Here is a 13,402-nt window from a genome sequence, read left to right as displayed (position 1 = left end):
TTTTATTGAGAGTTATGTTATGCCTTCTTTAAAGGATGATGATGGAAATCCCAAGAACTTGGGTGAATAAAATTGTGAGATGATAACATTACCGCATAGAGTTATTGCTCACCTCGAGGAAAATGAATATTTTTAGATAAATGGTTTCCATACCCTACTAGATAAGATCACTAGTTTGTAGAGAAAGTTTGTAAAATTTCAAATTGATGTTCAAGTTGCTACAAGAAAGAAGTGGCAAGATATTAAAAAGTTTATTCCTAAAATTTCTAAATTCACATGGCCAACACATGCATAGTTTCCAAATGGATCAGTGATTACTTGGCAGTTCCTAAAATGGAACAAGTGGGAGTAGTGACTAATGAAGAAGAGGAGGATATGACTAGAGAATGAAGAGCATGGAGTTTTTCTCAAATAATATTTAAGTTTATATACATAATTATTTAGATAGTTATGAATAATTGTGCAATGAAGATATTTGAAGCTCGGTTGCACCCCTTTATATTGTACAAGAAGGGATAGTGGAGGGTCTCATTTTTATAATATACATACTATAGAAGTTATGTATGATATAGATATAATCCAATATTTTGGATATATTTCCTCTTTGATGAAATTCTATAAGAAAGTTTGAACTTCAATGGTCAATGAAATTTCAAGATTATGTAACTTACAATTTTTCTTTATTGTTCCTTATTCATATGGAAATATAAAGATAATTTCCTTTGATACTCAATTCAAATATCTAGATGTTCAATAGCTCTTTTGTCAGTATTATCCTTTTGAATTTGTGTTATTGTTCATGGATTGAACTTTATATCTATCTTTGATTATCAAATATTGCATGCTATGCAATGCTTGTCTAATTGGTCTCCATCATTGGGTTAAAGTCATTTAGACTAAGGTCCATATTCTTCAAGTTCTCTACACAATATAACATATGGTGTCCACATTATCTTCAAATTATTGATGATACTTCAATTGTGAAATAGGATCTATTTACTTAATGGCAAAGGACTGATCTAGCTATGATTAAGTTTATTAATAATTATAATTGGTGAGATTATTTATCTTATTACTAGCATCACATTATGTCATTTTTATTATTTTCATTGTACGTTTACATTTGCAACACTCATTTAAGTAATCAAAAAACATTGAGCCTTACACCTATTATTTCTCCTTGGGAATGACTTGTTATCTCAAGAGAATCAATTAATAAAATATACATAAGCTACATTAAATAGTTTTCATAAAGTATATCCACCCAGGTTAGAAGATCCTAAAGTGAAGAGGATTTGATCATTGAGCATCAATCCTAATCATTGGCCAAATTGTGTTTGATACCTAGCATTGAGAAAGAAAAGCTAGTAGGTTTTCGAACCAACTATTTAAGGAACCAACAGGTATTACAAAGCTCTACTTAGTATGTTATGTCAATTTTCCACAAGCCCATTCCCTAGATTAAAAAGTTTGATGTTATCAAAATAAATTTCCTATGGGTAGGATTTTAAGACTAAAAGAGTCTTCCACTTGTTAAATGGGAAAAATTATATTTTTCCAAAGATTGAGGTGACCTCAATGTAAGGGACCCTCATCTCATGAATTTAGCCTTCATTTCAAAGATTGGGGGGAATGTTATGAAGTCATATTTGGAATGGGATTATCCTATTGTTAAACCCTCATTTTTAGGGGTTGATTACCTAGAAAAATATTAAGAAGACCATCTTGCTCCTTACTCAATATTCTTCTTGGATAGTTGGTAATGGGGGATACTATGGATTTCTAGGTAGATTCCTGGGAAGATATGTTTTCATTAGATTTCCATCCCCTATTCCTAGGTCTTAAGAGTTTTCTTATTATAAGGTTAGGCCTCCAAGTTGAGGACTATTGGCCAAGTATGGACAATCGGGTTAGCTATAAGATAGTCATTAATTGGTTCCAAGTAGCTTTTAGGTCCACTACTTTAGAACTCCTCAAAAATCTATAAAAGCTCTAAATTGTGGGACAATATGATTAAAACTAGTTTTGACCTACTAGTCCCAAGTTGGCCCAATATGTTAGACTAGAAAATGATCTAGGATAATAAGGCTTTAGCTGAAATAAAGTTTTTTAATAGGACTGTCTATCATAACAAGATTCTTACTTTAGATAATCTTCAAAAAGGAGGCATTTGAATTGTCAAATGATGTGATCTATGTGAAAAGGATGTTGAGTTAATTGACCATATTCCCTTCTCTTGCCCCTTTGCTTGAGAAGTCAATGAAAGCATTACGAGTCAATTCAAATTTAAATGGTATTGAAATAATGACCCCAAAGGTTTTTTTCACCTCTTCGAAGTCCCCTCCACTTCATCCTTTCATTACTAAACTTTGGTGGCATCTCTTTTGTATGGTAGTTGTTTCTAGTAGAATGAATGTAATAAAAAGATCTTTAGCAAAAAGTGAAAATGTAAAATTGCTGATTATCGGGCTCACCCATAATGTGGAGGAAAATATGAAGACTCTAAATTGCACTAACCATTTTTCTTCTCCATCTACTTTTCATTGGGAGGTTGGAGGCCTATGGGGGTTGATAGACAGAATGAGAAACTTAAGAAATCTCATTTAAATTATCTATAGGAATATAAAATGGTCCCCCCCAATACTAATTGGTTCAAGCTGAATTTTGATGGTTCCTAAATGGGTAACCTAGGTTAGGTGGGTGGGGATAGTCTTTTGAGAGGATAAAAAGGTTAATCATTGGTTGCCTACTCTATCAAGCTAGGCATCCAAATGCATAATGTGGTACTTTGTGTTACTCTTTATCAAAAGGTTATTGTGCTAATAATGAGGAATTAGAAAAAAAGTGCTAATTTAAGGGGATGCCTTAAACATTATTAATTTTTTAAATGATGTGGCTAAGATTGGATTGAATGGAAGAGATGACATACAAATGATTAGACACTTGTTAATGAATTTGGAGGTGTCATTTCACCACACCTACTATTTAGGAAATCATTTCATGGATAGGTTGGAAAACACAGGAAAATATATGAAGGGGTTCAAAATTTGGCATGAACCTGTATTTATCCCAATAGACACGTATGAATCATTCTTTCATGATTTCTCTAAAATCTCACATTAATCACTATTTTTTTTTTTTTTAATAGGTTTTGATTCCCATTTTTATGAGATGGATTTATTTTTGGGTGTTAGAGTTATTTATCTTGTCTATGAAGCTAAAAATTTGGTGTTTGTCTTTCTTGGGTTCATTCTTTCTTAAAGAAATGTGTAAAATTCATAGTCACCAAAGAAAGAGAAGCATGGGGTATCCTTATCAAGTTGAACTACACAAATGAGAGGGTTATAAGAGTGATAAAGATATCTCAAAGAACATTAAGTGTGGTGTGAACACTAAGTATAGCATGGAAATGAAGAGCTACAACCTAGAGGCCTCCCATAATATTGTGGAGTCTTGGGATGATGGAAAGGATATGATTGGTTGTTTTCTTTTCTAACTATGTTGAAGTCCATTTCTTCCATTACAAGGTTGATCATGGATGCATTAAATATTCTATAGAATACAATTATGTCCTTCAAAGAGGCTCTGGAGCACTTTCTTCACCTAGGGGAAAAAATCCACACAATTCATCATGGGTTCAATAAATAGGTGATTAAAGGCATGTGGAAGACTTTGATGAAGGTTCTCATTCAACTCAATAGTTGTCAAAAAAATTATAAATGGATCCATTCTCATATTTCCCCCATGTTAAATTATTTTTAGATGAATGGCTTATCTTGTTTCTCACTTTGAATTTACTCTACTCTTTCTATATCTGTGGAAAAAAGAAAAGTTAAAGAATCCCTACCCAAACACCAAGGGATTTTGTTTAGACAATATTTAGTCCGCTAGAATATGGTCCTTCAATACTCCCATCACCTTGTTCCTAGGCTCAATAAGCAAGATTTTAAGGCCATTTCTTCATCACCATGGAAAGCTCTCACCTCGGCTACCCCTAAGACCTTCTCTAATTCAATTGTTAGAAAATGCCCCCCTACAAAGTCAAAGAGAAGAAATATGTTCTCCCTAAAAGCCAAGATGGTACTATGGTCATCTTATAATACTTTTTAAAGGATTCTTCCTTGGCTATGGAGGCTAAATGTGCCCCAAAAAAATCTTCTCATTTTTTTTGCTCCCCTTTCCCTATGATCTTCCATGTATCCTATGTCCCCTTTTGTGTATTCAAGCTACCTAGGTGACCCTACCATATCTAGGAAACCCTCATCAAGCCCTATTCCAAAAAAATTATGGTTCTATTCATTTGGATGCTCTAACCCTGCATTAAGGAGTGATGGCCTCTTATCGCAATAGGTTGAAAGTAGTGGCCCAGTGGCTTCTCTTCCTAATGTGCATTACCTACAAAAGCTTCATAGGCTAGAAGTGATTGTAGAAGAAGAGAAAAATTCTATGGAGTGGGCATTAGGATGTAGAGATGAAGTGTGGTGGGAAGTGGGTTGGGTGTCGGGTGATAAGCTTCATCATTGGGAATAGTAGGAGCAGAAAATGGAGAAAATTAAGAATAAACCACCCTCGGATGGAGAAAGAAATGAAATTTTGAAGGACTTGGTGTCCATTGAAAAAGAATAGGAATAGCTTGGGGAAAAAATGAACAATTTGGTATCGTAGAAAATTTTGGTTCAGGCCAAAATGGATGAGCACATTGGCAGTTTGAAGGCCCAACTAGAGGAAAGATGTTCAAATAGGAAACACAAGGAAGAGAATCTAAAAAGGAAGAATTTTTTTTGGATAAATCCTAGGGATTGAGTGAGACAATGATTCTTAGTCCCCCTTAGTTCTCCTTCCTAGATCATCTCACAGAGTTGCAAAAGAACTGGGTTGTTCTCATGTGTTCTGTTGCCTCTAGATGGTTTATGTTGGGTCCCTATTTTTTGTGCTAGTTCTATATGGTGCTAGATTTTGTTTTTTAGATGGTGGTTGTTGGTTATGTTCAATGCAATGGTGGTAGTGTTCAAATGCTAGGGTTTTTGGTGCAGCAATATGCTAAAGGTTCATGGGCTTTTTCATTTTTCTTGTGTGAGCTTAGCCTATTTGAAGACCTCTTTTGGTGGTGGCTAGATTTTTTAGCTTGTAGTCTAGTTAGTAGTTTTTAGATTTTTTTAGCTTGGTAGTTGTTGTTCTTTGCTCTATTTTTGGGTCTATTTAATAAGTGTAACTTCTTGTGACCTTATTTTGTTTTCTTTGGACTTAACATTACTTTGTTTGTTATGGTTTGGGCCCTTCCTACTTCACTAAGTTAAATATTTATTTAAATATGGTTAATAATCTTCAAATAACATTTTTCAAAGACATTATATATATATATATATATATATATATATATATAACATAAAAATTATTATTTGATCATTTACCTCATATTAAAACTAAAATATATTTTTACTTTTAATTACTTAACTACCAAGTTAAATACATATTAAAATATGGTACTACTATTCATTAAATAATATCTTTTAAAGAAAATAATATATCAAAAAATAAAAGTAATCTATAGTAATAATCATCACATAGTGCTTCATCATAGTTAACATACTTTCAACCATACAAAATAAAATAATCTCCTTACAAAACAAGACTTGTATTATAGCATTTGAAAAATAACCTAAAAACTTATAATTAAGAAATTGAATAATGGGTTCACAATAGATATATATATTTATTAATAGTAATAATATTGATTTTCAATAAAATATTTGCATTTTATTCTTGGAGATTTAATGTATTAGAAAATTTAATGAAACAAATAAAAGTAGTTTTTTTTGGTTGGATGGAGGTTTGGAATTTTCTCCTGGTCAAGGCATTGCACTTAGCAAGATTTAATCACTTGTGGACTCTTTGTGAGCCTCTCACCTTGATCGGTAGAAAATGGACCCTAATAAATATCCTTAATACATGCTTTCTTTGATGAATTTTCCCTTTCTATTTATTAAATAATAAAGTTACATATTTAGAAAAGCAAGTGGTCAGGGGACACCAAGATCACCCTCCAAGAGTTCAAATGGGTAGAGGCTAGACACTTAGCAATAAATTTTATATATATATATATAGACACACACACATACACACACACACACACACACACACACACACACACACACACACACACACACACACACACACACATACATATATATATATATACACATATATACATATATACATATAAATGTATATATATGTATATGTATATATATGTATATGTATATATATGTATATATATGTATATGTATATATATGTATATATATATATATATGTATATATATGTATATGTATATATATGTATATATATGTATATGTATATATATGTATATGTATATAGATGTATATATGTATATATGTATATACATATATATATACATATATATACATATATATGTATATACATATATATACATATACATATATATACATATACATATATATACATATATATACATATATATGTATATATGTATATGTATATATATATATATATGTATGTATATATATGTATATATATATGTATATATATATGTGTGTGTATATATGTATCTATATATATGTATATATATGTATGTATATATATGTATATATATATATGTGTGTGTGTGTGTGTGTGTGTGTGTGTGTATATAAAGAATCACTCATGATGCAAGTGCAGTGCCAATTGAGGGGGCAGGATCATGAGCATCATGGCCCCATGCATCAATGGGATTGGTGGGGGCTAAGAAGAATCCTACCCATTACCAGCATAATTATTCTTCTCTTTATCTTTATCTCACTCTAGCTTGGGAGGTGAGATCGCCAAGTCCAACCATTGAAAGACCACTTAAGATTTGCAATGGAAAAAGGCCACGTAGGAGCAATAAGGGGGGGGGGGGGCACATTTGGGAATAACCAAAACCATGCCTCAGTGGAGGATAAACTGAGTGCCAAGGACTTCTAAAACTACCTCTGGGTGAGCAGTGAGGAGGTTGTGACTCAAGGGTGTGGGAGTGGGTAGATGAAGAGTTGTAGCTCCACTAACAACCCAAAGGAGATGTACGATCTCCAGAATCAAAATTTAGTGACACCTTGGCTACTATACAAGGAGCATTCCCTAATGATGTAAAAGATCCTATAGGTGGACCACTTCTAGAGGCACTTCATTAGTTTGCATCTATATCCACACCATTACATTATTGCACAAGCTTTAGTATACATAGAAACATTTATATCAAGAAAGTTGTGAGAAAATAAAATAACATTTTTGTCCTTCCATAGAGTGAACAAAATATCAATTTTAAAAGCATACAAAATTTTAGAGTACTTATAGGAGAGCCTCAGTGAATCATCTAGCAAGATCATATGCGAAGAAAAAACTTATGTGTAGAAAGGCTGAAAAACACCATGAATCTAGTGCTAATACAGTTGGGCACATTTGCAAAAATGCAAAAATATCTTAGGCTGCCCATAAATAGGGCTTTTGGGGTCTAAGACACCCAAGTTCTTGAGCTGAGGGCCCAAAGGAAACCCCCATGAAAAGGACACACCAAGAAAAGTATGTAATTTTTGTCTTAGTGATAGCTTGCCAAACAATGATGACCCTATTACTCCATGTCTTTTGAGAAGAATGCAAATGTCAATGGTGGTTGACAACATCCACTATATTTAGGTGAGGAACCAATGAGTGATAACCCAACCTAGGTTTATAACTAGTCATAGGAGTTATAGGATACCACTTCCAATCCTTCCACCAAGGTTTAAAATAGACTAAATATCCAACTTGTGTAACATATGCAAGGGGAGCGGGGGCACATAAACTAGAAGATCAAATGTCTATCAATCTAGATGGAAAAGATAGAACTACACCTGCATACCTTCCCATGGATGAAGGTTTGTGGTGGCTCTAGAAAACATATCTCTAGGAGTCTTGATTCCACATCTGATAAAATGCAATGCACTACCCTTCTGAAATTTGGCCAAAGGGATCCCTTGAACTAAAAACAAGGGAGACCACAATAAATTATGCTAGAGAGGCCATCTTTGAAATCATCTCTAGCCTAGAAAAATAAGGATTTGGTCATCTTTTTATGTAGTTATATGACCCTTGAGTCATGAAAAAGGAACAAACTATACACCATTTATTATCACTTCTTATTAGGGTTTCTAGGAAGACATCACCTAGAGAGAGAGAGAGAGAGAGAGAGAGAGAGAGAGAGAGAGAGAGAGAGAGAGAGAGAGAGAGCTTATTTTTTTTTATAAAAGGCTATCACAATGAGCCTCAAAATTTTAATATATAACTACTAGTTTTAACTTTAATACTTTGGTGGATGGAAAATGTTTGAGGCATTAACTAATCACAAGAAATATGATTGATCTTGATCCCTAAAAATTTAACCTCAAATATTGTGAACCTAACTTGACATGTAAAAGTAGATCTATAATATATTAAAAAATATTGTGTAGAGATATATTTAAGGAGATTGTGAGTTCAATTAGTGAATAGATTATCCTATTCCAAACCCATTGTTAGAAATAATTAATTAAGTGGTGTATTGAAGATAATATTTGGAAATTTATATAAATTCTCTATATGATGAGATATATTTTAATCATGTTTTTAGAATTGACATACCATATAATTTTTCTTCTGTATCATCATTACATTCTCATTTAGTGTGCATTTAAGAGAATAATGCATGCATTTAAATATATAGTTTGACATAGGACACATCACATATTATATATGTGCTAGGATTACTTACAATAACTAGTGAATGGTGATAGATTTGTAAAATGTGGGTTATTTCTAAATCTACTCTTAAAATCATTCTTGGCCTCTCCTCTATAACCATTAAACTCAAACTAGGACAAGGGGTACAAGATATCTTTTGAATAAATAAGGGTGAGGAAAGAATAATTTTAGGCTCGTGCATAGAATAAGGACATGCATAATTTTAATTCAATCTCTATAAGACCTATGAGTGTGATTTTTAAGACTATAGCTTGACTTTATATAAAGGTGAGAGTTTGACATTGATTAACTATGAATTACAAAATTTATTAAAATATCTAGAATACATCATTTAAGATAAACCAAAAACTAGATTACATATTTAATAAAGACATAAAATGAATCATATCACATAATAAGTGTCCCTTGAATAATTCATATTAAATAGAAAGACTGAAACCTTAGTCTTTATATGCCTTAGCCTAGACTCAATCATATCACAAATCTATGATTGATGTTGGGCTCTCCATTTTTCATATTTTGACATCCATGAACCTAAATTTACACATAAAAGCATATTTCTACAACATAGACCTAATATATTGAACAATGTGGTGTAAAAATGTGTTTCAAGAGCTTAGTGAGCTCAATTAGTGAATAGATTATCCTTTATCAAAACTATTGTTACAAAAAATTAATGAAGAGGTATATAATGAAGATAACATTTGGAAATATATGTAAATTCTCTATATGATGACACATATTTGAATCATTTATTTTCTTTAAGAATTGATACATTGTATAAGTATTCTTCTATATGATCCTTGCATTCCTTTTTGGAGTGCATTTAAAAGCATAATGGATGTCTTTAAATTATATAGTTTTACATAGGACATGTCACATGATATGTATGTGCTAGGATGACTTGTAACAATGAGTGAATGGTAATAGATTTGTAAAATGTGGGCTAGTCCTAAACTAGCTCTAAAAATTATACCTGACCTCTCCTCTAGAACCATTACTCAAACTAAGACAAGCGATACTAGATAACTTATGAATAGACAAGGGTACATTAACAATGAGAGAATAACTTTGAGCTCATAGATAGGATAAGGACATAGACACTTTTTATTCAATTTCTATAAGACCTATGAATGTGATCCTTCATACTATAGCTAAAATTTATATAATGGTGAAACTCGTAAATTGAATAATTATGAGTGATAGAAGTAATAAAAAAATTCAAAATACATCATATAAGGTAAACAAAAAACTAGATTGCATATTTATCTTTCATATCACATAATATGCATTCCTTAAATATTTCATATTTAAAATATGAGAGTTGAAAATAGTCTTTCTAGGCATTCAAAGAGGTGTCTTCAAGAGAGTGAAATAAATATCCATAGCATATCTTGGATGATCGAGGGCTACAATAAGAGTGGATAAATTATCCTATTTTCTAGGCTCAACTTAAATATCATAGAGATCTCGTTATGGCTTAAACATCACACACTAAGGCTTTATTCCTAAACTAAAAGTGTCCATTAGATTTAAATAGAGCTTATGAGGAATATTTAATCATTGAGAATACTTCGTGGGCGGCTTCGTGCCTATTTCGACAGAAGAGGCAAAACAAAGTTCCGAGACGAAACAGACAGAAACGTGGAAAACGAAAGCTTAACTTGGTGAGAGAGTGAAATTTTGCAGTCAAAGTCAAGTACGACAACATACAAATTCTATTGGAGTACATATTATTTTCCTGTGATCTAGGGTAGTAGAATCGGATTAGGCTTTTTAATTCATTTGATACAGTTCAATGCAAACATCTAAAACATTAATATTTGCAATCTCTACAGGGATATAATTGAGGAGTTCCGCAGCCAAATATTCAACCTGACAGAGAAATTGTTGGAAATAATATGTGAAAGCTTGGGACTGGAGAGAGAATATATGAAAAGGGTATTCGCAGGGGAGAAGAAGGAGGAGCCATTCTTTGGCACCAAGGTGAGCCATTATCCTCCCTGCCCAAGGCCAGATTTGATAAAGGGCATCCGTGCTCATACAGATGCGGGTGGCCTCATTCTCTTGTACCAAGATGATGAGGTTCCTGGCCTTCAAGTGCTTAACAATGGTAGCTGGATTGATGTGCAACCTATGCAACACTCGATAGTTGTGAACACTGGTGATCAGATAGAAGCAGTGAGCAATGGAAAGTATAAGAGTGCATGGCATAGAATTCTCCCAACAAAGGATGGAAACCGATTATCGGTGGCATCCTTCTATAGTCCATCGTACAACGCAGTGGTGAGCCCTGCACCAAAGCTCCTTGCTCAAGCCAATGGGAATGCTGCTCATGAATTATATGCTTATCCTAAGTACACATTTGGTGACTACATGAAGATTTACTCTGAGCAGAAATATAAAGAAAAGGAACCTCGTTTCAAAGAAGTGGCAAGGTTGAATTAACAGTTTTCATAGCGATGGAAAACTGCATGGTCAATAAATTTAACGCTTGTTTAACTATTTGTAATATATTGGGCGTGTAGAATATAGGTTCAATTTGATAGGCAACAGCAATTTTGGTCGATTGCCTTAGAGTGTTCCAGTTCATTTGTTGAATGATTGATCTGTCAATGTAACCCTATAGAACGCATGTTCGTAGGTCTTATTCAAGATAGAAATATAAAGGTAATTTCACATTACTTGACTATTAATTGCTCATTAATTACGTGTAATAGTAGTCCAAAATATATATTGTCAAAATTTCAATCAGATTTAACATTTTACAGAATATTATCTATATTGTTAATAAGGCTTTTAATTATTGTGTATTTATTGTATTAATATTTCACAGTTATGGTTTGTACAATATAATATTTTTTAAAAAAATTATAATATTTATGAATTTATTAATAATTTTTTCAATTAATAAGATCGTATATAAAAATAAATTAAAATGGAAGATGAAAAATTAATATAATAATGTGATTTGTTTAAATGTGAAAGAAATTAGTAATCTACAAGAAGTATCTTTAATTTCTTATCAATAATTGTATAATTAGATTTTTTCTTTATTTAAAAAATAATATTAATATTATTTTTAATTATGAAAACATGATTTTTTTGTTGAATGGATTTTATTTGGAGTATAACTAAATATTTATACAAAAATATGTAATGGGAAAACCACATTGTATTAACCAAATTGTACATAGAAATTTTAAAATAGTAAATATAACAAAGGAAATAGAAAATGTATTATGTAAAATTATTTAGGTTGATTAAAATATATTAGATTATAAATAATCAAATATTGGTGGTAATTAGTTAAGAAAACAAATGTGGTTTCATGACAGTGAGCGGGAGTGGGAGTGTAGGGGAAGTAGCTAGGGCTAGGGTTTCTAGTGATGAGGAGGTCAACAATTGTGGTAGTCAAGATTTTGAGGATGACGTTCATGACAGTTAAAGGGTCCTCTCCATGCCTATGCCTTCTTGGGGTGGTGTTTATTGCAAGGACAGGGGTGTTTGTTTTTATCTTGGGGTTTTTTTAAGCCTATGGGATGTTCTTTGTTCTAAGGGGTTATGTGCTCCCTATTGAGTGTGGACTACCTATGGTGGCTTTGTAGGTTATCTCCACAGTTTTTTTGCTTTTCATATACCTTTCTAGGCTTGATATGGTGTGGAAGGTTGTGGAGTTTGTGGGTGAAGTTGTTTCGTGCTAGCACCCTTGTTCCTCACTTTGAGTTTTGGATGTGTTGGGTCTTTTGGCCTAAGTGTGGTGTTTTTCTCTACCTCTAGTGGGCTCTCTTGTATTTGGAATTCCCTAAAGTTGAAGAGGTAGATTGGTTTATATTGGATGGCTATGTGCAATTGCTCTAATGGCAGTACTTCTCCTTGGAGCCTCCTATAGTGGCTTGTGGGGCTCATGTGATTCCTAGTGTCTACATGGGCTTGGATGTCAATTGTTTGGTTTGGAGGTGAAATATTGTCCCTATCCCTACTGCTAGTTGTATTAATGAGGTTATTTTCCCTAGATTGGTCTTCATCTTTTTATTTTTCCTTTTAGTGGACCCCCTTTGGTAGGCACTATTTGGAATCTAGTTGAGGCAGTCATTTCAGGGCTTGAGATGCCTATGTGGTGGAGGTGTCCTTTGTTCTATTCTTTCACTTTCCAACTTCCTATTGAGGTTGAGTACCCTATTAAGGTGGGGCCAAAGCTTATGGAGGTAGCTGATTGCTTGGGGAAAGTGGTGGTGAATGGGTTTAGTGGGTACCCTCCTAGTGTTTATGACTATCTCTTTCTTATTGTGAGAGATATGGCTACATAGAGTATGTTTGGACAATGTTCTTCACATAGTAATGAAGGGATGACTCCATGGCTAAATGCTTTGATGCAGAGCACTATTTATTGCCTTTGAAGATGGTTTGGGTCTTCCTATTTTCTTCTATGTTCACAAGTCCTATGGAGGTGGATCAATCTCCTATTAAGGTGGAGATCATATTTGGGCATTGGAAGGTAGAGGAGATTCCTATCAAGATTTTGTGTACCTATGACACTTTAGTAGTTTTTTTAACAGAAGAAGGTGAAGAAGCCTTTACCTCTAGCATTTGGTCTTCCTCCTCCATGCTCCTCTAATAGCTATTAT

The 13,402-nt window shown here is 32.9% G+C and overlaps 1 protein-coding gene across 1 annotated transcript; it reads left to right on the top strand.

Moving 5' to 3' along the window:
* Positions 1–10,536: 10,536 nt before the first annotated feature.
* On the top strand, positions 10,537–11,466 carry LOC149559735 (1-aminocyclopropane-1-carboxylate oxidase-like). Its single transcript, XM_089824263.1, has one exon. It carries the CDS (start codon positions 10,707–10,709, stop codon positions 11,220–11,222), a length of 516 nt encoding a protein of 171 aa, XP_089680389.1. The 5' UTR covers positions 10,537–10,706; the 3' UTR covers positions 11,223–11,466.
* Positions 11,467–13,402: the final 1,936 nt, after the last annotated feature.

This window comes from Cupressus sempervirens, chromosome 4, assembly GCF_028749045.1.
Source record: "Cupressus sempervirens isolate cs-2001-9-10 chromosome 4, ASM2874904v1, whole genome shotgun sequence".
In the NCBI taxonomy this organism is placed as follows: domain Eukaryota; kingdom Viridiplantae; phylum Streptophyta; class Pinopsida; order Cupressales; family Cupressaceae; genus Cupressus; species Cupressus sempervirens.
The sequence above is the reverse complement of the archived record's forward strand: the minus strand, read 5'-3'. Positions and strand labels throughout refer to the sequence as shown.

Bases quoted from the DNA above. Each gene is read 5' to 3' on its own strand.
- LOC149559735 (XM_089824263.1), top strand. From the start codon at position 10,707: ATGAAAAGGGTATTCGCAGGGGAGAAGAAGGAGGAGCCATTCTTTGGC.